At 43.5% G+C, this 26195-nt stretch overlaps 1 protein-coding gene across 7 annotated transcripts in view; it reads right to left on the bottom strand.

The window, feature by feature from the left end:
- The window catches only part of PPP1R9A (protein phosphatase 1 regulatory subunit 9A), a 238152-nt gene that overhangs the window by 93949 nt on the left and 118008 nt on the right, over positions 1-26195 (bottom strand). For all 7 annotated transcript variants that reach the window (XM_019533470.1, XM_019533487.1, XM_019533524.1 and 4 more), the window contains exons 3-4: positions 14720-14852; positions 6179-6299 (exon numbers count right to left, since the gene is read on the bottom strand). In XM_019533470.1, the coding sequence (XP_019389015.1) occupies positions 6179-6299; positions 14720-14852 (254 nt within the window). The remainder of the gene's footprint in view (positions 1-6178; positions 6300-14719; positions 14853-26195) is intronic.

The following is a 26195-nucleotide window of genomic DNA, read 5'->3' as shown; positions in this document are numbered from 1 at the left end:
ACTTCTGTATTACTGACTGACTTGCCAGCTTTACGGCAGATGGTGAAGGTGATCAGTTCATGATCACTGTCACCCAGCTTCCCTTCAATTGTTAGGTTGCTAATTAGGTCATCCCTAGTTGCCAATATGAGGTTGAGCAGTGCTTTACCTCTTGTCAGCCTGTAGACATCCTGCATCAGATAGAGGTTGTACACTCATGAGAGCAAGCTTTGCGACCGCTCGGATTTGGCCAAGCGCTCCTCCCACTACCCATGTTTGGGTAGTTAAAGTCTCCCATGACAACCATACACTGGGATTGTGCAGCCTCAGCCAATTCCCTGGCAAATTCCTGGTCAAGGTCTTGACTCTGGGTAGGGGGTTTGTAGTAGACCCCCACCATAGTATCCCCTGTGCTGTGTTCCCTACGGATTTTAACCCAGAGGGTCTCAAGTCGTCCACCTTGGGTCCCAATGTCAGCTTGCAGGGACACGTAGCTTTCCTTGACATAGAGAGCTACATCCCCCCACCTTTTGCCCACTCGATCCCTCCTGTACAGGGTATAGCCATCTATACCCATGGTCCAGTCATGTAGTTAAATGTTACTACAGCATGCTGTCTGCATGACACCTAGCCATCATCCCCTATGCCCACAACAGCACAAATCAGTCCATGGTGCTGTCACTAAGCATTTTCTCTGTTAAAGAACAAGTTGGTTTCTAAGGTCCGTGGCAGATAATAAAATAATGGCATGATTGAGATCTGAAGAATTCTATGCTCCATCCCAACCACTGTCCATCCTGCCAGCCAGACAAGCATGGCAGGATACATAATGCATGTCTGGCACAAGGTATAACAAAGTTTATTCCCCAATTGCATAATTGGTCTCCCCAGCTTAATCCTCAGTGATCAGGCTGTCCAGGTCCCAATGCTGATTCTTAGTTCATTGTTGGCATCAGGATGATATGGCATGCCAAATGTTCATTTACACCACACAAACCAGACACAAGAATGTTCTACATTTTACGCTGGATATCTAAATGGCTTATTTGCCTTTTTGTGGCGTTATAAATTGGTTGAATGTGTGACATGTCAGTATTTATGGCACAATTAACACTTTAATCGTACCACAAATGTAATGTGTCAGGGGCCTAAAGTGCCATCCTTCCCTACCTACTGCCTGACTTCAGATTAACCAACTCTGGTTAGGTTTTTCATTTCCCTGGCAGGTGAGTACTGCACAAAGTAACAAGCTGTTTTTTACAGCAAGACATGGGAATTTTATTGCAGCTACTGTAATAACATTCTTAAACAATAGTATTTGAAATCTCATAAAAATGTATGCAATTATTCTGGGATACCCTTCAAAGTGTATTCCTATTTGCAGCTAAAAACAGTTTCTTAATAACAGTGTTACTGATTAACTGTTAACAAATCAGTATGAGGCCAGAAGGACCCTTCTAGCTGTCTTTCCTTCAAGTTGGGCCAATCCTGATGCAGAGAGTGATGAACCTGCTTCTCAAGTGAATGCCCAGTGAGAACTTCAGAAAAAGCATGACAGTTCAGAAAAAGAGTTCAGAAAGCATGAGAGTTCAGAAAAAGTTTCCTGTCTAGCACAGGGGGAGTGGACTTGATGATCAGTCACATGGAAACATATTAAAGGAACCAATGCAAAAATTTAATATGATTTGCTTGGCAAACAAGTTTTTTCTAGAGGCTTTCCAGGGAGAAAAAAAAAAAGATTAACCTAAATATAAGTAATTAGAGAATAGAGAAGGGAAATTACAGATCAGCAGAGTGGGGATTCACAGGCAGGACAAATGCAAGCCAGTCTAACTTTCTGCAGGCTGTATGTTTGCCACCCTTAGCTTGTATTATGCAGAGACTCTTTATCCAGCCCACCATACTACTGGAGGGCACCAGAAGTTGGGCTCTTTGACCCAGTTTGGCCCAGCAGTGAGTTTGGCTTGCTGCCACAGGACGCTGTGCTCCTGCCATCCGTGCCAGATCCTGTACCCCCACCAGACTCTGCACCTCCCCACCCTCACTGTAGGACTCCACATTGTCACAGCCAGCATGGTGGCACTGACGCAGCCCTTGTGCCCCAAGCTATCTGGCACACAAGGAGCACCATGGTCAGATCCAGCCTGGGGCACAGGCAAGTCTGACATCATGATATATACCATAGAATTTCATGGCATATATGCCATAGAAAATTCTAGCATGGCACCAAGTAATTTATGGATGAAATAGAATATATCTGTGAAGATCACACTCAATTTTAATTCAAAATAATTGATGATTCATTACAGGGCTATCCAATTTCTGTGTGGCTGTGGGACACAGGACACCCAGGTGCACACCTGGAGGCCACACAGCCTCATAATGCATAGGCTTCATGCTGCTCTGTACAAGCTCTCACCCCACTGCTCTACATGGGCTCCTGCCTACTCAGACTTGCCATGTCATGGAAGCATCCTGTACACACTGATGCACCATGATGTATGCTCCCCACCATGTTGTATGCCTCAGCCCCTGTGAAAGCTGCCCACTGTGTGGTGGGTGAGGGGGATTTGGGGGCACCACTCTTGCTCCCCCCATCACACAGTGGGCAACTTTCACTGAACCACACCAGCACAGATGCTGTGCAGGTTTCCCAGAACCCCCCTACTCCCCCTGCTACCCGCAGCTGCAGGCTCAGTCCCACAGGCTGCACTACTCCACCCTACCCTCAGTGTGGGAACAGGCAGCAGAAGCTGAAGGAAGGATGGTGAGAGCCCAGAGACGGTGGCATCAGCAACAAAAAGCAAAGTGGGGAGTGATGCCTGGACCAGGAGACTGTGGGCTGCAGTTTAACCCCTTGGGGGCATATGCCACTTGTAGGCTTTGAACATTCCTGATCCATTACATTGTGGGGAATAAACTTCTCTTTATTTCCTAATGTTTTTTAAATCTCAATGTGCACATCTACATGTGCCCCAAAGACACTGTTGTTACTGTGCTGTCATTTAGTATTTCCTTCTGGAATAGCTCGTGCTGCACTGTGCTGGCAGCGCATGGCTATTTTTAGCTGCTATGTCACCATAGCAATGTGCTATAGTGAGTGAGTACATGGCTACAGCGACTTAACTGCAGCATCACAGTTTATGCTTGCCAATGCTACGTTGGCATAGTGCAGGGGTCAGCAACTCCTAGCACATGTCCTGAGCATGGCATGCAAGGCCATTTTGCTCGGCCAGCCAGAGCCCAGGCTGCTCCCAGCAGGAAGGTAGGAGGCTGCAAGCCCTGCTGTAAGCAGACCAGGCTCCGTAGACCAGCTGCGGCTGTGAGGCTGCAAACAACTGCTTCCGGCTCCGGCATGTCGGCACTCCGGCACCTGCCAAGGTAGACATTGTGGTTTTTTCATCACACCGGCCAAAAAATGTTGCCTGCTCTGCCTTAGCATATTGCTATGGCAACTCAGTGTCTCGTGTAGACACACTCAGTAGGTCTATGCCTGGTTCTAATGCTGGTGTCTCCTAAGTAAAAGTTGTAATGATACTTGTAGTTCTTGTTTGGAAGACTTCAAAAATCAATTTCTATAGAGTACAGTAAGCTCTCAGTAAAATCTGTAGTGCCCTCCCACGGAGATTTTTATATCAATGTGTTGAAGGCTTTCACAACAGGCTCAGTCTTTAGCCTGGTTCAGTCAGCATATATTAGTATATGATGTCTTTAACCTTCAAAGTTGCACATGCTGCATAAAGCTATGCAACTTCGAAGGTCACAGATATCTTAGAGCAGTAATTACAATTTCAGTAAATTTCAATCAATCTGTAATTCTGTTCATATTTCTTAATTGGGTTTGACATTTTTGTGCTAATTAAGTTGTATTTGTATTTGTCAGATGTAATATTCAAATTTGGTTTACGCATCATTTGGTACAACCAAAGAAATTATTAGGCAACATATTTAACACTGATATAAGGAAATGGTACACAATTAGGAGAGTGAGTCAGCTGAAGATTAGGCTCTATCCCTGCTCACTGCAGTCATGACTAGAAATAAAAACATTTCTTCATAATGCCTTTCAAAAACAAGGTGAGTATTATATTTGGGGATGTGTTATATGCAAGAAAATACAATAACAGAGAAAGTCATCTCTTGCAAAGAGCTCAGAAAGACCACAATAGGTCAAAATGTTTTTGGCACTATAAATTCCTATTTGAAACCTCTGGTTTATCTTGTGAATCGTGTTTGCACACCTAACAGTGCTAAGATTGCATAGCACCCTGTGGCACCGTTGAAAGGATCTCATGGCACCCTGATTGAGAATCACTGTTTTAGACATCATAACTGTTGTTACTGATTTAATAAGTGCTGGACTGCGTCTTCAGAAACATCTTCTGGTCTTTCTTGATTGTCCACTAAGGAGGTTTTTTTTGTTTGGTTTTAAACATTTAACTTTCATGCATCTGAAATCAACTTCAGTCAAAGACAGCAATACCTAAGTTTCTCTGCAGTGCATTCAGTTAAGTAAAGCTGATCATATATTCACTTACTATCTTTTCTCCGAAGCACTACCAAGACAAAAATTCAAAATCTATTTACTTTTTGAATTCAGGCTTACGAAAGGTAATTTTTTTTTTAAATATGGTTTTAGATTTCAGCCCAAGAGAATATTAATTTTCTTTACCACAAATTTCTCAACCTTCATATCTTAGTTGGATGCCCTAAATAAAGTCTATAATATTTTATTTAAACTGTACTTTTATCCAATGGAAAATATGCCTGTGGCGAGCAAAGACAGGGCTTTTCCCAGATTCTATGAACTCTGAAAATAAAGATAACAATGCAAGGACACCCAGAGATAAACAATATTAGAATACAAATTTTGAAATGTAATTGTTACTGCTTTGTCACAAAAGGACAGAATGTGTGCACATGGAAACCAGTCACTAATATGCAGGATAAGTAACATTTTACTTGTACATAATGGCTACAAAAGCTGTTACAGCATAAAAGAAGAAATGAACAACAAATTATGTGGATTGGAGAATGTTTGACAATACTTTATTATTCTTAAATAATTCCATTAGTTAAATGCTAAAAATTTCTAATCAGGATCAGGGCTCAATAATGCTAAGCACCATGCAAACAAATACAAAAGACAGTAATCTTGCTCTATTCAACTAGAAAGTATTGTATATTCAAACAGAAGTTAGTGAACTGCATGTCCAAAGCAAGCAACAGCATGAGCAATTATACTTTGAATAAGCACTCTATAAGAAAAAAAACCCCTCATCCATGTCTATAAAAGCGAAGAAATAGTAGTCAGACTTTCAAATGCAGCTGCCTATTCAAACTGAAAGCACTCACTGCTAAGTGCATTTCTTGCCTTTAACCCATGAATATGCACATTTAAGAAATTTATAATCCTGAAGATTCTGTGCTAATCACTTTCAAAGAGTGCACGCTAAATGAAAAATTAGGAATTTTAAGTCAAGGGGGTCTTGCTTTTAAGAAGTTGTGAGGATTCACTTACTACAGATTTGCTCTGCTCAAAGTATCTCAATCCAGATATTCAAAATCATTAACTGCAGATATTTAAGCTGCTTCCTTCATTTGGATGCTCTTCTTCAGGCGCCCCCATTTTGGCATCTCAGCCCTAACACTTAGACTTTTAAACTATCAGGCCTCTGACAGATGTTCAGTTAAAAGCATTATTGGATCTGATCTGTGATCTCAGCAATTGCGCCTCCTGCCATGCCACACATTCATGGCAGAATGACCAATTCTGGGATTGGGGATTAGATCCCAATTATGCCCTATTGTCAGTGCAGGGGGGGCCTGAGATCACACTCAGCCCCTGCAGCCAGCCAATGGTCAGCTGATCATCATCTAGACTGGGACTGCATAGAGGCTTAAATGGTCTCTGGCGTGCTCACTGCCAGCCGCCCATTAGCTGATCAGTGGCAGCACTGGCCAGCAGGGGCTATACTGTGGCCTATTTGGGGCCCCAGTGCAGTCCATCCGGCCACATACTTATTTTAAGGTGCAATGGAAAACAGCTACAAAATTATTATACTGATTAACTGTGTATAAAGTGTAACATCTGCTAGGACCCTAAGACTTCACAGTGAATTTACACGCACATGCCTGAAACTGAAGTTTTCTGTAACACTATTGTTAAGGAAGTTTCCAAACACCAAATTTAATTTACCTGCCATCTCGTTCAGCTGCACCACCTTCTGTTACTGTTTTGACAAATATTCCTAGTTTTTCAAGACCTGCATCTGCTCCAACTCCCATTCCAATAATACTGATGCCAAGTCCATCTTCGTCTGTGAAGAAGACAAATAGAAGCAGTGACATATGTCTGATTTTTAAAGTAATCTGACATTTAAAAGCAGAAGAATTCTGCTCTGGCTATCATTTTTCGGGGGGGGGGTTGTTTTGTTTTGTTGGGGGGTTTTTCATTTGAGACCAAAACCACTTATTATTTTCTTTTGATAACCTTATTTTTCTCTAGTTTTAGTTACACAAAATAGATAATATTATATATGCCATTTTGAAAGCGTACTACAGCTAAGCAATATTCTTAAGATTCAAAGGAGGAATAAAAAATTCATAGGATCACAGGAAAGTAAGGCTGGAAAAGACCTCACAAGGTCATCTAGCCCAGCCCTCTGCTCAAGGCAGGATCATTCCTGACTAAACCATCCCAGTCATGTGTCTGTCCAAGCTATTCTTGAAAACTTCCAAAAACGGGTAAGTTCTCTAAGTAGCCTATTCTAATACTTGAAAACTCTCATAGATGAGGAGGAACTTTCTGACTACAACCTAAATTTTCTCTGCTGCAACTCGAGGCCATTGCTTCTAGTCCTGTCCCCTATGGCTGCAGAGAAAAGCCTATCTCCATCCTCTTTATAACTGCTCTTCAGGTATTTGAAGACTGCCATCAAATCCCTCTTTCTTCCCAAATTCCTAATCATTTTTGTTGCTCTGCACTAGACACTTCCCAATCTGTCCATAGCCTTCTTGAAGTGCGGGGTCCAAAACTGGATACAGTTCTGCAGGTGAGGCTTCACCAGTTCCGAACAGAGCAGAAGAATCACTTTTTCCTTGATTTGCAAGTGCTACTCCTGTTAATACAACCCAGTATGCTATTGCTGTTTTTAACAACACTACACCGTTGGTGCATATTCAGTTTATTGTCTACTGTAATCAAAAGGTCCTCCTCTGCAGTCTTGCAGTTTAGCCAATCATAACTACTCTGAACATGAGCAGAAAATTATTCCATCCTATGTGTAGGACTTGAAACTTGTCCTTGTTGAATCTCATCTGGTTGATTGTGGGCCATTTCTCCAGTTTATCCAGGTCATTCTGGATCCTAGCTCTGCCCTCCAGCATCTGCAACTCTACCCAACTTGGTGTCATCTGCAAATTTGCTAAATATGCACTGAATCCCTTTGTCCAAAGCATTAAATGAAGATATTGAACAGAAATGGACCTAAGCCAGACCCCTGGGAAACCCCACTTGATACTTCCTCCCAACTAAATACCGAGTCATTAATGACTACAATATATACCCAAATATAAGACAACCCAGAATTTAAGACCCCCCTCCCCTCGGTAATTAGATTGTATTAATGGAAAATGCATTATGAAATTTTCCACACACAGAATTTAACTATTAAAGGGTCATCTTTAAATCATTCCCACACAATGGCAGAACAAGCAGTGGAGGGGCAAGGGATATGGGGAAGTCAGGTAGCTTGTCCCCTGCTTGTGCCTGCTGTCTTGCCACCTCTGCTCCCCGGCACTCTCAGGACCGTCCTTCCCTGTTTCTGCTCCCCACTTCTACTCCAACCTCTGCTCTCCCTTCCGCCCACCTCTGCTCCCTGCTTCTTCTCTTCCCCCTGCCCAGCCTCTGCTCTCCCCAGTCTCCCTGCTACCCCTTAGCCTCATTCTGCACCAGCAGTCTCCATCCTCATTCTAGCTTGTGGAATTGAGCACAGCCCCAACCCAGCCTAATCCTCATAGCAGCCATGCATGCTGTGCACCATGGAGCGCTGCATGCCACTGTTACGTGGCCAAACTGGGGCTGTGCTCAGTGCCCCAGACTGCAGAATGGACAGAGCAAAGGTTTGGTTTGGGGGGTGGGAGAGGGAGAAAGAAAGAGGAACAGGCAGGGGAGCAGAGGCTGCATCGGGGGAATATGGGAGAAAAGAAGCTTTATTGGGGGTGAGAGATGGTAGGGTGCAGAGGTGATGGGAGGGAGGGGGACAAGCAGCAGATGCAACTATGGCCCCAACCCTGGGCAGGGGCTGAAGCCTGAGCCACATCAGCAGTCACCTGCCCCCACCCATCCCGTGTCATTCTTGATTCTAAGACAAGGGGTTTTTTGGCCCATGCTAAATTGGAAGGAACCCTGTCTTAGAATCAAGTAAATACGGTACTTGTTGAGCACAATGATCCAGCTGGTTATGCATCCACCTTAAAATACTTTTATTTAACTTGTCAATGAGAATGTTGTGGGAGACAGTGTCAAAAGCCTGGATAAAATCAAAGTATATTACACCCACAGCTCTCCCCTATCTCCAGAGCTCATCACCCTATCATAGAAAGAAATCAGGTTGGTCAGACATGACTTGCTCTTCCTGAATCCATACGGGCTATTCTCGATCACCTTGTCCATTAGGCTATTCATAACAGATTCCTTGACTGGTTCTATGTCTTTCCAGGCATCAAGGTTAGGTCGACTGGTCCGTAGTTCACCAGGTGGTTCTTCTTTTCTTTCTTAAATATAGACATTATATTTACTCTATTCCAATCATCTGCAGCCTCACCAGACCTCCATGAGTTGTCGAAGAGAGCTCTGGGTCTGAAATTGCCTCAGCCAATCCCTTCAGTACCCTAGGGAGCATCCCATTCAGCCCTGATGACTGGCTTCTTCTAAGTAAATATCTGGTTTCTTTTAAGTAATTCCTAATCTATTCTTCCACTATTCTCAGCTGTTGGCCTCCTTCCTTATCTTTCCTGCTAACTGCACATAGCTGGTAGTTGTCCCCAGCTATGAAGACAGTAGTAAAAAAAGGCATTCAATACTTCAGCCTTTGCTACATGAACCGTAACTAGATTGACTGCATTCCATAAAAGACCTATGGTTTATGTGGACTTCCTCTTACTTTTCACATACTTGTAGAATTCTTTTTATTGCCTCACATTTCCCTGACAGTTGCATCTCAAACAATGCCTTGGCCTTCCTCATTTTCTTGCTGCATGCCTGTGCAATAATTTTATATTTTCCCCTACTACTATGATCAAGCATCTACTTTTTTTAAGGATTCCTTTAAGTTCAAACTGATCGAAGAGATTGCTGTCTAGCTAGACTGTCCTGATGTAGCACTTACCATTCCTCCATCACATCAAGATAGCTTGCTCCTGTGCCTTTTAAAGCGCCTCCGTAAAGTACACCCAGTGCTACTCAACTCCTTTTCCCTTCAGACATCTTTCCAAGAGGAGGCGCCAGTTTCCTGAGTTTGCTAAAATCTGCTTTCCTGAAGCCCAGTGTCTTGACTCTGCTACTCTCCTTTTTCCCTCCCTTTAATATCTTGAACTCAATCATTTTATGGGCACTGTCACTCAGGATACCTTCTACCTTTACATTCTCAGCCAATTCCTCCTTGAGCTTCTTCTCTAGTTGACCTGCCTACCATCTGTATCAAAAAGTTACCCCAACACACTCCAAGAATCTGCTAGACTGACTGTGCGCTCCTATGTCTCCTTTCCAGCAGAAATCCAGATAATTAAAGTTCCCCATGAGAACCCAGTCCTACGATTTGGAAGTATTCGCCAGTTGTTTATAAAGAAGCCTTGTCCACCTCTTCCTCCTGGTTTGGTTGCCTGTAATAGATGCTCCCTGTGACATTTCCCCTGCTGCTCTCCCCTCTGAACAGGGGTTTTCAACAGGCTACCTACCACTTCATAATGTACTTCAGAAAACACATACACTGCTTTCATACATAAAGCAATGCCTCCTTTCTTCGCCTGCCCATCCTTCCTGAATGAACTATACCCATCCAGGACCATGTCACTTCACCATGTGAAGTTTGTCACTATGTCTCTATCATTGTAATCATACCATAATTCTCTGATTGTACTAGGAGCTCCACTTCTTGTTTTTTCGCATGCTTCTCACATTAGTATATAAACACTTCAGGTATCTAACTGACCATCCTCTCCCTGAGACATTGCTCAGGCTTTCACTATTCTTTTTATTGCCTTACATTTCCCTGACAGTTGCATCTCAAACAATGCCTTGGCTTTCCTCGTTTTCTTGCTGCATGCCTGTGCAATAATTTATATTTTCCCCTAGTACTATGATCAAGCATCTACTTTTTTAAGGATTCCTTTTTAAGTTCAAACTTCAAAACCATGGTCAAAGAAGTCAAAGTCCTGCTGATGGCATCATCCAGAAACCCACATGTTAATCTCCACGATACATCTGCACCTAGTTGGGCCTTTACTCTTGACTGGAAGATTCAATGAGAACAGCTCCTGGGCCACCATCCCCTTCACCCATGCATCCAGAGCCATGGAGTCACTATTGACATGTAGTCAAGACCACCTTTAACAGCATCATTAATGCCCATGTGGAATATTTAGTCACAGGGCCAGATGAGTCTCAACAACATTTCCATTACGTCTTTCATGTGGACTTGTGGCAGCCAACAGACCTCCTGGGCCAACAGAACAAGTTGGCAAATGGATGCCACTATGGTTTGTAGGCTGGAGTCACCAACAACCAAAACACATTAATTCCTCTTGGTAGCAGTGATCTCAATCTTCAGGGGAAATGGCTTACTTGTCTTGCCACTAGAATGGGCTCCTTCTCAGCCACTGCCACAGCTTCACACCTGTTCTCCAGTTGGAGAACCACAGTTCAGATGAGGAATGCTGTCTGTTGCTAGAGGTGACAAACTACCAGCTTCCACCTTCCACAGAACCTGCATTTTCCCTGTCTTCCAGTGCCTTTGCTAGCTGACTCTCTTCCATAATGTTACCACCCTGAGCAGATCAAAAGTGATTACACGGCTGTGGGTGCAAGGATGAAGGAGACAAGGGCTCAGGTGGTGTTTGCCTTGATCCTTCTGGTCAAGGAGAAGGGTCCGGGCAGGAATGGATGCATCGTGCAGATCAATGTATGACTGTGCAGATGAAGCTGCCAAAAAGTCTCTGGCCTCTTAAACCACAGGATGTTGTTTCATGAAGGACTGCTAGGAAGAGACGGAATCTACCTGATGAAGAGAGGGAACAGCATCTTCACAGACAGGCTTGCTAATCTAGTCAGAAGGGCTTTAAATCAGGTTCTCTGGGGACACAGACCAAAGCCCTGAAGTAAGTGTGGAAGTGGATGACCTGGAGAAAGCACAAGCAGGAGAAGGCAACTGGGGAGGCCTTCTCATTCTTCCTGAGAAGGTAGGGCAATCCACTAGCTATCTCAGATATCTGTATACAAATGCACAGAGTCTGGAAAACAAGCAGAAAGAATTGGAAGCCCTCGTACAATCATGGAACTATGACATGATTGAAATAACAGAGATTTGAAGTAGTGCCACCCTGAAAATTCCTGGGAGGGCAATACAGCAGTGCACAGGCAATTCAGTAAGTTTTTGGACAGTGGTTGGGATAACTTCTTGGTGCCAGTGTTGGAAAGGACAACTAGGGACCATGCTTGTCTTGATCTGCTGCTCACAAATGGAATAATTGGTGGGAAATGTAGAAGTGGATGGCAACTTGGGCAGCAGCCACTTTGACCATGAGATGACTGAGTTCAGGATCCTGAGGAAAGGAAGGAAGGAGAGCAGCTGAGTAAGGACCCTGGACTTCAAAAAAGTAGACTTCAACTCACTTAGGGGACTGATGGGCAGAAGTCTCTGGGAGGCCAGTCTGAGGGGGAAAGGAGTCCAACAGAGCTGAGTACTATGAAGAAACCTTACTGAGGATACAGCAAACCATTCAAACATGTAAGAAGACTAGCAAGTATGGCAGAAGACTAGGTTGGCTTAACAGGGAACTCTTCAGTCAGCTAAAACACAAAAAGGAAGCATATAAGAAGGGGAAATTTGGACACACAACTAGGGAAAAGTATAAGAGTATTGCTTGGGCATGCAGGGAAGAAATCAGGAAAGACGAAACACAACTGGAGTTGCAGCTAGCACGGGACATGAAGAGTAACAAGAAGAGTTTCTACAAGTATGTCAGAAACAAGATCAGGGAAAGTGTGGGTCGCTGACTGAATGGGGGAGGCGACCTAGTGACAGAGGATGTATAAAAAAGGCTGAAATACTCCTCGTTTAACACTGTAGTTATGTTCTTAAAAATGCGACTGTAAGCAAAATGACATTAAGTGAATCCAATTACGTCACAGTAGACACCTACTAACAGGCAGTGGCCAAACAACATTATAACCAAACACTGCACGACTTTAAATGAGTATGTTCTCTAATACATTAGCGATGTAATAACAAAACAACATTAACTGGGACAACTCAGTTTTTCAACTCAGTCTTCACAGGCAAGGTTAGCTCCCAGACTACGGCACCTGACAGTACAAGTTTGGGGAGGAAGTGAGCAGCTGATGGTGGTGAAAGAACAAATTAGGGGCTATTTAGAAAAGCTGGATGTGTATAAGTCCATGGGACTGGACATGATGCACCTGAGGGTGCTGAGGGAGCTGGCTGATGTTACTGCAAAGCCACTGGTCACTATCTTTGAAACCTCATGGCGATTGGGAAAAGTCCTGGACAACTGGTAAAGGTCAAATATAGTACCCATCTTTAAGAAACGAAGGAAGGAGGATCAGGGAATTACAGGCTGGTTAGCCTCACCTCAGTCCCTGGAAAAATCGTGGAGCCAGCCCCCAAGGAATCCATTTCTAATGCTAGCAGGAGAAGAAAGTGATTAGGAACAGTCAGCATGGATTATTCAAGGGCAAAGTCATGCCTGACCAACCTGATTGCTTTCTATGATGACATGACTGACTCTGTGGATGCCGGGAGAGCAGCAGATGTGATATACCTTGACTTAAGAAAGGCTTTTGATATGGTTTTGAACATTCTCACAAGCAAGATAAGGACATTGGATGAATGAACTGTAAGGTTAATAGAAAACTGGCTGGATCATTAGGGTCAGAGTGTAGTAACCAATGGCTTGATGTCTAGTTAGCAGCTGGTATCAAATGGAGTGCCCAGGAGTCAGCCTCTACCAACATCCTGGAAGATGGTATGGAGTGCACCCTCACCAAGTTTGTGGATGATACCAAGCTGGGTAAAGTAGTACATATGCCAGAGGGTAGGCTAGGATTCAGAGAGACCTCAACAAATTGAAAGACTGGACCAAAAAGAAATCTCATGAAGTTCAGTAAGGACAAGTGCAAAGTCCTGCACTTAGGACAGAACAATTCCATGCACCAGTACAGGCTGGAGACTCACTGGCTAGCAGCAGCTCTGTAGAAAAGGACCAGGGGTTACAGTGGACAAGAAGCGGAACCTGAGCCAACAGTCCACTGCTGTTGCGAAGAAGACTAACAACATAATGGACTACATTAGTAGAAGTGTAACCATCAGATCAAGGAAAGTGATTATTCCCCAATATTTGGCACTGTTGAGGCCACATCTGGAATACTGTGTCCAGTTTTGGGCCCCTTACTACAGAAAGGATGTGGACAAATTGGAGAGCCCATTGGAGGGCAACGAAAATGGTGAGGGGGATGCACTTCTGAGGACAGGTTGAGGAAACTGGGCTTCTTGGGCATCTTTTCAAGTGCTCTGGGGTGTAGGCGGGGGCCACAGTCCCTACAAAGCCAGACTAAAACCTGGGTAGAAGTCCCTGTTATTAATGGCTGTGCACACATAGAGCCTGCAAAGGTACAGGCAGAGGAACAGCTAGCTGGCAGTGGTGGGGACTTTGGCACTGCAACATCTTCCACCCATCTTGTTGATCCTCCTGCTAGTTCCTTCTTACTCTTCCACTAGATCTTCTGAAAAACTCCCCTCTACCTCATTTACCTGCTTCCACTCAGCAAACTTACAGTGAAGGAAAAAAGTGTTCAGTGAACACACCCCTTTGAATGCCACACTTTCACTCAAATGCCTCTGTTTGTTGGCCTCTTCACTGATCTTGTTCCACTTGCTTCTTTGTCACCAAGTTCTGGCAAGCCTAACCTTTCTGCTTAGGCAAGCCCTACCTCCTCGGTCACATTACAGGTCAACTCAATCAGCTGCTGGGCTTAACAACTGAGCGCTCCTCTGCTCACTCCTCCAAACAATCCTGCAAAATAGCTCCCAAGCTGAAGCTACACTATGACGCCCAAGCCAGGCAGGCCTTTCCACTCACCAGAACACTCACAAACCTTCCCCTCAGGCAACCATTTCTTCCTGCTCCTCTACCAAGCAAGGTTTCCACTCAAACTACACTGTTTACTGGCCTGTTTGCTCATCCTGATTGTTTCAAAGATTGTTTCAATTCATTTGGAAGTTGAACAACAGGAAACAATTATCTAAAAGAAACAGAATTATGTGTCCTTGAATTGTTTCCTGAAATGATACTACTGAATACTTTCAAAGTGTGAAGAACCAAGGTAGCTGGATTAGTTTCATGAGAACAGAATTTATGCCCTGTAGGCAAGTGTGACAATCCCTTTATAGATCTGCACATCAGTTTAGAATAAACTACAAATAGTGCATAGAATGCATACCTTTTTCTAGCTCTACTGGGAAAAGCTCCAGCTTTTCCACACGCTTTTCAAGTTCATATTCAGCTGATGCAGCCACTGGGTCAACTTCATCATTTCTCCTGTCATAGTCTTCATTGGAATATGTATTGAAAACCTGTGAAAAAAGGCCAATATTGATCAATTATCCACTTCAGAAAAGATGATTCACTTAAGAAAATCCTGCAAGAATTCTATATTTTGATTTTCAATAATACATAGATATTTTAATGAGTATTTAGGGCGATTCCTCTTGCGTAGCTTTGGGTTTTAAAATTTGCACTTTAGTCATCTAGTCATGGTGGCCTGCTAAGAACTGAACATTAATTCTGCCTATAACTGATTAATGTTTACCCCTTTTCATTATTAATACAGTGTGTATTCAAGAATGACAGTCTTACTATTTCTTTAAATAATTAAGAAAACAATTTTCAAATCATCCTGATGACAACAATTTATAAACACATAAAATCTTATATAATTAACTGCAACCTGTACCTAAACTCAGTTTTGATATTTCCTCCCAATGAAGCTTCAGTTTGGATACACAGATACAGCTGATCATTACTGACCCGAAAAACAATGTACATGGAAAAAGAAAGATTATCCAGTAGGAGCCAACTTTTTTTGGCATGCATGCCACAAATTAAGTCTTGCACTCTCTGTGAGTATCATTTCAATTCCCTTCCACCTCCTGATCTGCTATTGTGCTTTCTGCCCCCTGCCCTGTACCCCCTACCCAATCTCATGTTCTGTTTTCTATTCTCTACCATGTGCTCCCTGCCTAATCTGCTTCTCTGCTTTCTGCTCCCTGACTAATCCCCAATCTGCCATATACCCTACACAGAGACTGCCCAAGCCCTTGTGGCATGTGTGTTATAGGTTACTCACCCCTGCACAATACCTTAAAGTTCCCAAAGTTGCAGAATGACTCCGTTATTGTGTATTTAAAGGACAATACGTTCGACAACTACACTTCAACTTTACAGTATAATAAATTAATATCTATGTGTGTACATGCACAACCATGAACTTTCCAAGTGTTCATTTAAGTTCAGTATATTTTTTATTCTTTTGTTGCCCATTCATCGAATACAAGTTAGGGATTACTGAAGTCTTCTGTAAACTCTCTACCCCAGGTCTCTCTTTTGCTCGCTCTGTCTCTCTCACGCACACCGCAGAGTCAAAAGACATGGAAGCTGTTTCATATTTTGGATCCAATACCCCACAAATGAGATGCACACCTTGTTTTGGGAAGGCAGAATTAAGAAGAAAAGATTTTTCTGCAGTCATGGCTGAATACCAGTTGCATGGAGCAGAAACAGAGTTCACTCACTAAGAACTGTTACCCTGTCCTTGCTTTTCAGCCAAAAGCCAGGGGTGTAACCCTGTCACAGCTGCTATCAAATTGGCAGCAGCTTTTGGCTGAGCATCCAACAGTTGCTGCCAATTCCGTAGTGGCTGTGACAGGGGTAAAGCCTTAGCTTTGGAGATGCAAGGAGAGAGTAAGTGATGCTGAGGAGTAGACGCCTCCCTTCCTGCATTGGGCTGGGAGCCCAGCCCACAGACAGCCTCTGGCAGCAACTGTAGCATCCAAATGCCTCCACTCTGGTGTGGAAAGAAGTTTTCTCACTTAAATCCCCTCATTTTAGATTACTTCTGTGAATGTTACTCTGTTCAGAGGTAGCCAACCAGTGTCTCTGTGTAACGACTGCTTACAAGGGCTTTGTGAAATTTCACCGAGTGTTTCATTTTGAAGCTGTTTCAATGTGTTTCGAGCTCAAAACAGCAAAACCAAAATGAACCAAAAAGCTTCAAAACAGTTTCAAAATGAAATGAGGGCACTCTAAACAATTTGAGTTTTGAAACAGCCTGGTGTTGGGAGGCAGGAGAGACTCAGGGCTGCACTCCCAGTGGCTCCGCCAGGCCCATGGTGCTCAGCCCTGGCTCTCCCCTGTCTCTTGCCTCTCGGCTGAGCTCCACAGGGCCGGCAGAGCCGGTCAGAGCGCAGCCCTGGCTCTTCCCTGCCTTCTGCCACCAGGCTGCGCTCCGAGTGCCTCTCCCAGCCCCATAGAGCTCAGTCTACCCTCCCCAGCACTGCTGGACTCCTCCTGCAGGGGCAGGCCCCGAGATCTGTGCACAGGATAACAGGAGGCTGCTGCTGCTGCTGCTGCCTGGGGCCAACAGCAGCACCAGTCTTCCCAGTGCTGGGTGTGGGCTATGCCCAGCACCAGTCCCAGGTGGCAGTGGCAGCCTCCTGCCACCCTGAGCACAGATCCAGGAGCCCACACCCCCAGGAGGAGTCTGGCACAGTACTGCAGCCCTCCCAGGGGTGCGAGCCCCTGGATCTGCGCTCAGGACGACAGGAGGCTGCCACTGCCAGCAAGTGTCATGAGTTTGGCTTTGAACAGTTTGAGGTGCAGTTTCCTAGAAACCTACGCACCTATCTCCTTGAAACTTGGCAGGCCTCATGCCCTCAGAAGGGGCTAACAGCCCTGCAATTTTCACCCACATCAAGCAAGAAATGACATAGGTAAAGGCATTTTCATTATTCCCCATTATACCCTATGGGCGAAATGTCAAAACGCAGCAAAAGTTTCGACTAAGCAAAACGGAACAGTACTTCAAAATGAAATGAAGTGATGAAACAAAACACTATCCCTTTCAAATGGCAAAACGGATGTCAAAACAAAATGGTGCTGTTTTGCACAGCCCTACTGCTCGAGTCTACCAATCAGAGCAGTACCAGTCTCCCTGAAGGTATGGGAAAGGTTAAAGGCAGGAGTCATGGCTCAATCAGCTACTTCCTTTCACTACCTCCTCTTATATTATCAATTTCACTTCTAGAGGTTCCCAAAACAGCTTTTAGTTTTGCATCCATAAATGCAAGTCAGACTGTCTAAATTTAAGAAGAAAGATGGTGGGAGCAGGGGAAGGAGAGGAAGATCTAACGCACCAGAACACACTAAAAACACATATTTTTCATGAAGTAATCATTGTTAATGACACTGAAATGGCACTGATAACTGCTTTATAAATATCTCTGTGATAGTTATACTTTTAAAGCAATGTAATTGGCTCCATTTCTGCCTAAAACCAGCTGCATTTCATATTTACTGTTTAAAATAAGCCTAAAACAACAAAACCCCCTTTCTCGTGACAATTTTGATGGTGCTGGTGATGATGATTTCTTCTGCGTACTGACTGAAAAACGGAATAAGCCTGCAACATTTAAATCTGCTATACAATTTAGAAAGCGTCCCCTGGAGTAACACATATCCTTACACTACGCGTGCTCAACCCCTGGCCACAGGCCAGATCAGCACCATGCCATCTGACCTGCAGGGCTTCCCCCAGGGCCCACGAGCTATGGCCCTGCATGCTAGATTGGGCATGCAGGGTGGCACAGGGCTCCAGGATCCCCAGGGGCTGGGACAGAGGTGATGCAGGGCCCCAATCCCAGTATGCTAGCTGGGTGGAGGTAGTACAGGGCCTGATCCCAGGGTGTTGGGCATGACATGGAGGCAAGCCAAGGCTGTGCAGGACCCAGTCTGGGAGTGCAGACCCAAATATGGCACCTGGGGTGCAATCTGGCCTGCAGAACACCCTCACACCACTTATCTGACCTGTGGTACCTGAAGGTTGAGCATCACAGTCTTATACCAAAGATGGTGCCATTGTACCATTTCCAGCTTGTGGCCCACCCAGTTTTAGATGATGTTTTTGGCACACTGCTGCTTTGGACAGGAGCCTGAAGTTCACATACTGTCTTAGAGAAGATAAATCCATCACAAGTTTTCTTGGCAGAACTCTCCACCACCTTCATGCTACTTGGACTGTCAAGGAAACCTTACAACTACCATGGGAACACGAAGACAGCAGCCACCACTCAAATTATTGATATCACCGTCTAAATCAAGAAAATATTAACTAAGAAGCTGTAGGAATAACTTCATCAACGCCATTTTAATTCCCCCAAAACAGCTGCTATATTGAAGTTATTCTAAAATGATAACATGATGCAATGTTACTATTAACACAGTAATTGTGTTAAGGTTACCATAATAACATTACTGTAGTAGAGAAGATAGATATTGTTACTACATGTACATATTCTTTCCCTTTGGTTTCACATAACTAATTGGTTAAGTCGCCTTTCTCTAGCAGATAAAGACAATAATCACATTACAAGAAAGCCATAAATACAGGTAGCCTGTTTGACACAGCATAGCAGAAGATAGCTTCTATTTACACAGCATCCAGGAAAAGATGGGGAAAAAAAGCTATACACTAAAGGAAAGGCTTCCACTGACTAAATAAACATGTTTAATAACTGTCTATAGAAACCTTTGTAAATGTACCTAAAATATGGGTAAACAAGCAAAGCTCTCCACTTACGATATATTAAGTCTCTATGGCTAGGGACAGACATCCAAAAAGCCTAAGTCTGAATTGATTCAATCTTTGCAGGTTAAGTTTAACTAGGCTAGACAGAACTGGTTTGAAACCAGGCAGACATTCTCTCTGGAATGAGGACATTCAGGCATGTGCCTGCAGTGGCTCAGGCTAGAAGCCGAAGGGCACTACAGCAGTCCTCCCTTTCCTTCTGCAGAGAGCTGAGCTGAGTGGGGTGTGGCCAGCCCCCCAGCAGGACTCTCTTTTTAGGAAGGTCTGCCTGCCCAGTCCCAGGCCCCCGTTGGCTGCTTAAGGGGCAGGAGTGTTGCCAGCCACAAGTTAGCACTCTGAGGCAAAGGGTGGGAGGTGCAGGGCATGCATCTGTTCATGATACAGAGCTTTTCAATCTCCTTTCCTACTTCATCATACTGTTTGCAGCAAACTGACAGGCAAGCAAGTCAGCTGGGGGCTAATAGTGCTAACAGTGTTTATCACCTGATTAGCAAAGCAATGGCCTCTCTCCATTACTTCAAACTTCTTAAACAGTTTCCCAGCTGACCTGCTAATGAGCTCCAAACAGCCCTAAATAGTCACGGTTCTGTCTGCCTGCCGTAGTGAAGTTGGAAAGAGATACACACAGACACCTCTCGGCATTACCCAGCATACCTCATGCCTAGAGTCTGTGGGGCTTGGGTCCATACTGTGGGAGATGGAGGGAGTGAGGGGGCATGGAGTGGGAGAGAAGGGGATTTACTGCTTGAGTAGCAAGGGGGCAGGGAGGGCTGGGGGTAGCCAGGCAGACCTTGCTGTGTCTGCAGTCTCTGCCAGAGCCTTACACAACATTAGCTAGCATACCACATGCTGGCTATGGTTCATGCTGTGGCAGAGAGGAAGAAGAGATCCCTGCTTAAGCAGCAAGTGGTAAGGGAGTGGGGGGAGGGAGTACGGGGAAGCCAGCAGACCCTGCTGTGCCTGCAAGTCTCTGCAGGAGCTTTGGCCAGGGAGCACGGGGAGGGGCCAGCCCTGCTATGGAGCAGAGAGTTCCGCCCAGCCCAGAGAGCATGCTGGGATGCTGGGGGACTCTAATTTAAGTTAAACCAGGAAGGGGCCTGGGACAGACACTGCATAAACCACTTTGACCCAAATCAGTTAAGTCTGATACTACATTCAACCAGATTTATCTCAAACTGCTTTCAGCCATTTTCAAACTGGTTTATGTGCATTAAACATCTGTTCTGTTACAGGTTTAAACCAGTTTCTGATCGCTTAAACTGGTTTATGTGTAATGCCTGTCCCTAGCCTAGATATGCTTGCAGCTGGAAGCTGCTACAGAAACTGACATAAAAGAAAGGCAAGGACTTCAATAATTGGCGGTAACTTTGAATAGATGACTAGAAAAACAGTGATAAGCATGCAAAGTGTATGTACAATTGTCTTCTTAATTTGTGCACTCAGTTGCTATTACTGAACATACAAGATAGGTAAATATGCATACAAATACCTAATTAGACACATGGCTGATTATGGTTAATGCATTTAGTCAATTTCCATTTGTAATCATAGTAACTGCATAATGTCTGATACATTTCAATTGATGAAGAGAAGGAAAATTATATGGGCTCTCTTACTCATGATTACTGAATTAAAGTCTGATTTACATGTCTTATGACTCTAATCTGTATGCAACAGGGGGAAACTAGACAGGAGACAAAAATGCTTTCTTTATGACTTATACCAGCATTTGGGCTGTATCGCTGCCACCACAGAAAATCACAGTCTCAAAACCCTTGATCACACAACAGACAGAGATCCTACCAAAATGGAACGTGCAAAGATTTCATGGCACCAATTGTGATGCAAAGTCTCTTGCTACAAAAACAGGAGAACTGTTGCCATTTTGAGAAGACACTGTGAACTCTTTGCTGTTCCTAAAAAGAAAGAGCTGGATTCTGGTTTCAACTACATTAATATAAATCAAGAATTGAGGCAGCCAATTGAGTTATACTGGATTCAGTCTTGAGTACCTAAATCCAGAATTAGGATTAGATTTACTGGTAAATCTAATGGAAGATGGGTTACCAAACACACACAAAAACGACAAAATATACTACCATTTAAATGCCCTCAACTATGATTGTGGAGAGAAGGTTAGGAAAAACAAAACCAAGTACTTATAACAAAACAAACATGTTTTGTTCTAAAACTCAGATGTGGCAAAAAAAGATTTTTGTTATATTCAACAGAACAAAAATGTAAAGAACTATAAAATATGACCTGAGATCAAATAAGAAAGCTAGGAGAAGAAAGTGAGATAAATATGAACAGACACATACACAGACACACACCTTTTACATATGTATTATGCATTGAAAATTAATAAAAAATTAAATGACAAAAATTAAATGAAAATGGTGATTTTTTAACATAATGACAAGTGCTTAAATCAATACAAAACATCCTATTCACGCACATGCAAACTTCATATAACTTGTGCTCTCATGGCAGTAAATTTATATGGAAGAATGTGCAATCTATATTCATGGCTCATAAAACGCAGGTTGTACAGTTATGAATATTTTCGATGACTATTTTACAGAACAGACTAAAACATGAGATTTTAGCACTAGTTTGGGTCTACGTAATGTAGGTCAAAAGTAAAATTTTTCAGAAAGCTTATGAACATGACAGGTCCTTTTATTGTATATGCATTTTGGCAAATCAGCTATTCGGACACAGGCACAGCTTTAAAAGTTTTTTCTACATAACCTGAAGTAGCAGGCACAGCTCATGATTGCTGTGGTGCTGGAGTGCATGAAGCATCCCATAGCAGCACATGGGGCTCTCCAGCGTGCTTGGCAGTGAACCTGGAAGTGGACCAGAAATACTTCTGGTCCACTTCTGAGTCTGCACACTGGGGGGGCCCCCACATGCCCTCCTGGCTTGGTGATGGGCTACAAGGGGACCCTGGGTGCCCTCCCACACCCAGGAGGCACCAGTCACTGAGCTGGGAGGGCACTGGGGGGGCCCCCCCTGCACGCTCCCTAGTGGACCAGGAAGTAGACCGGAAGTGCTTCTGGTCCACTTTCGGATCTGCTGCCAAATGCACTGGGGAGCCCCCTGTGCTTCTATGGGACCCTGCATCTGCCCCAGCACCACAGCGTTGAGAGGCCCTGCTACCCAGAGGTATGTAGAAAAAACAATGAAAGCTGTATGTACATCTGAATCGCCGAGTCTGTCCAAATCTCTCCGAATCGATTTGGAGGGTTCTAAATCAATTTGCAGAGATTAAAGGGTCTTCTGATTCAATTCAGAGTCAGCGATTCAGCCACCAAATCGGGCTGAATCTCCACTGGATCAAAGCAGGGACCAAAATGTTACACAGCTCTAATAATTAGCAGACGCGTGTCCAGCAGTAGCACAAAATTGAAGGTGTATTTAAAAATTGAATCCTATTTTGAAATAGGGTTTTAATGATTCATAGTCAAAGGCTACGATTAACCAGTAACTCTTTTTTACAGCAGATATTGAAACTGTGTACTAAATAAGATACTATGAAATGACTTGTAGTAAAGATTAAGATGTGACTTGCAAATGTAGCCAAGCACACAAGTTTGTTTTTCAAAACTGAATACTTACACTCAAAAAATTTTCATTCTTAAGCCAACCAGTTTTAGAAGATGCTATTTTTCTTATTTTGCCCAGGCTAACAATGTTGGCATGAATGAGAGAGCAATGGCTCATGATAAGCACTGCTCACCATAATACATATTTCTTCTTGCATTAAATCAAACCTACATTCTTTGTGCACTTCTATGCACAGTCAAGCAAATAAAGGGCAATTGTTCCATACTAAGAAAGGAATCTTTAGGTCTAAGATTTACCCATATAGAATTTAAAGATAAATTTGCACAGCTTTCCTATCTCTGTGCGCTACTCATTACAGAACATCAAGACTTACATGGCAAAGTAACTTCTGCATCCACGAACTTCTCACTAATTGCAAGTTGAACTGATAGACTAGTCTTTGAGTGTGAAAACATTGAAGTGCCTGGGATATAGGTTGTAGCCATGTTGGTCTAAGGACATAGGCAGACAAGGTTATTTGGATGAATCTGATCTCTTTTATTAGACCAACTTAGATAGTTGGAAAAACAAAATTTTAGCAAGCTTTTGGGTTTAAACATCCTTTTTCAGGCTGAGGAAGCCTCTGCAGTTGGTGTGTGCCCTTCCTTGATGGAATATATAGCAAAGAAGCCAGAGGCTGGGCTGGCATGCATGTCAGACAAGCAGTCAGTGAAGATGTAAACTGAGGATACCACCAAATTTGCACTGAGGAGAACACCCAGGATTGCCACCTCATTGATCTTAAAAAGGCTTTCACTCAACAAGGACATTCCTCCAGAGAGATAGATTGCACATTTGAAAGAGCCACCCAGATACCATGTGAAGAACTGCTGCAGTATAGAAACCCGCCCCCCCCCCACACACACACGAATCACACAGCGCTGGTTATGACATATCACCCCTCCCTCAAACAAAATTCACAAACAACTGCAACCCATACTAGAAAGAGACCCTATTCTTAAAGAGATCTTCCCAGAACCAACCACCCTAGCCTTCAAACAAGCACCAAACCTCACTAACCTCATCCCAGAAGCAAACTTCCTATGGCCTAGAACCCTACTATACACATCTTACCACATTTTCTACTAGCCCTCAGAATGATACCAAAAACATAAACATTGTTGTGCCAGAGAGATACTGTTTGTGTTTTTCTGACTGAAGAGGCTATGGATCTTCAAACCTCTCCAACCTACAGAACATCTCTGATGTTGCTGAATCAGTTCCCCATCCAGGAGGAAAGCTTAAAATAGATATCTGGAGAAAGCAATAATTGTTCCAGTGATGCCCAGGAAATGAAATTTCATAGTTTAATTACCATATTAAAAGTAGGCTGGGATAGCTATGCCTCAGTAGGGCTTGATTGTGGGTGGATGAGTGTCTTGCAAAAAAGTCAAGTTTCCTTAGTGTATTGTTTGTATAATGTTCAAAACAAGGACGATTTGAATGCATCCCAAAATGTAATGCTTCCTTAGGGCATCAATCTTATTACAACTTTGTAAGGATATAGAGCATGACCTTAGGACTTCAATCAGCTCCTTACAACTGAAGGGGGTGTCATTATACTTTCTGTCTCTTGCAGTAGGCCTAAGGCTCACTTTCTCTAGCAGACAAGTTTCTTATTTAAAGTTTCTTCAAGTAATATTATATTACACCAGTTTTAAAGACTACTGTCTGATAAATACCATATTTTCCCTTAGTACATTCAAGACACATTCCTCCTTCAGTTAAGCATCAAAGTCCAGTTCTTAGGGGAACTGACAGTCTCAGGTCAAAATTGTCATGTCTCTTCCATTAAGATCTGCCCAGCAGTCATAAGTGGCCAAACAGTTCACCAAATTCAGTAATTTCTATCACCCAATCTAGGTCAGCACCACTTCCTTTCTTTTGGCAGATGCCTTCCCCATGCATTATTACCCAAGGAAAGATAGAGGATATTTTATATAGTTCCTCTCATTTTGGGAATATATATTATATTCCTGCCCATTTTGTATGTCTCCATGTAAAGACTGATTACCCAGTTCCCATCCTGGAAGATCTTTGAACCAAGGCAATTTTTGCATTTTTACCTGAAAATTGCTTTTCTTTGGGTAATAAGGTCCACAGAACTGGCCCACTCTTTAGACAAACTGATTAGACTCATAAACTGTGTTAAGTAGAGAGAGAAAGTGTCAGGTCTTCTTTATGTCTGATATTGTATCTACAAACAGAATTTTTCTTTAACATATAGAGTATTTCATAATAGTGTCTCAAAAGAATATCCAGCAGCAGAGGCAAATCACAAATACAACCAATGATGAGAGTCCAATTGACAGCAAAGCTAAGCCTGTGCTTTAAAAGAAAAGAAATGAAAAATGAACCCAAGGGAATTGATGGGATCACTGCAACACTAACATTAATAACTGCAATGCAACTCTGTCAATGCTAAAGACAAAAGAGAATGGGTCGGTCCATCAATGATTAATCTAGCGCCAAAATGATGACATGCTATAAAGATCAAAGAGCTAACTGTTGTCTAGCAACACCTTGGCTGACACTTTCAGATACACTCAGGCAAAACTGCTGGCTTCTCTGTCAGGCACCAGTGATAGAGCACAGACTACAGGTAGTACATCTGCTAGTTAAAATAACAGGTACCTTGGAGTTTGATTCAAAAGAAGCACCAAAAAAATGGTCCCAGCAATAAATCCTGAGTCTAGTACTCTTTGTTTACAGATAAGGCCAAAAAAGAGGCATGGTAAAGGCAGTGAGGGCCAACCTTTTGGACAGCTGTACCACAAGGGAAGCACTTTCCCCTCCCTCTCCAATCCCCTTTTAACACCCAAGCCATTGCTCTGCTGTTTCCTCCCTGCTTGATTCATGCGCACTGTTCTCTCCTCCCTGATATATCTGCTGCTGTCCTAGCTGCCTGATCTATTGCTCGTTTCTTTCCTGCCTGCTCCATCTGCTCCTGTTCTGCTGTCTCCCTGCTGGATCTGCTGTGTGCAACATAAAGCACCTGTGTGTGTCACTTGGGCTAGGGACAGAAGTTACATGTAAAACCATTTAAGTGATAAGAAACTGGTTTAAACCTGTAAACAGAATAGCAGCTCAGTGCACATAAACCAGTTTCAAAGTGACTAAAACTGGTTTAAAATAAACCTTGTTGAATGTAGTATCAAACATAACTGATTTGGGTCAAACTGGTTTATGAAACTTCTGTCCCAGGCCCCTTCCTGGTTCTAGTTAAATCACAGTCCCCCAGTATTCCAGCATGCTTTGCAGCCCTGGGCTGGGCTGTGCTATCTGCTCCAGAGAACAGGGTTAGTCCCACACCTCTGCTTGCTCCCTAGCTGGAGCAGAGAGGGCTGGCTGACAAAGGAATGGGGGCAGGAGGGAAGCCTGGCTGGGGATGCAGCCCAGTCTGCGGGGGAGGAGGGGGAAAAACACTGCCCCCCCAGACAAA

The sequence above is a fragment of the Crocodylus porosus genome, unplaced genomic scaffold, assembly GCF_001723895.1.
Source record: "Crocodylus porosus isolate Cpor-Errol unplaced genomic scaffold, CroPor_comp1, whole genome shotgun sequence".
Classification (NCBI taxonomy): Eukaryota; Metazoa; Chordata; order Crocodylia; family Crocodylidae; genus Crocodylus; species Crocodylus porosus.
The sequence above is the reverse complement of the archived record's forward strand: the minus strand, read 5'-3'. Positions and strand labels throughout refer to the sequence as shown.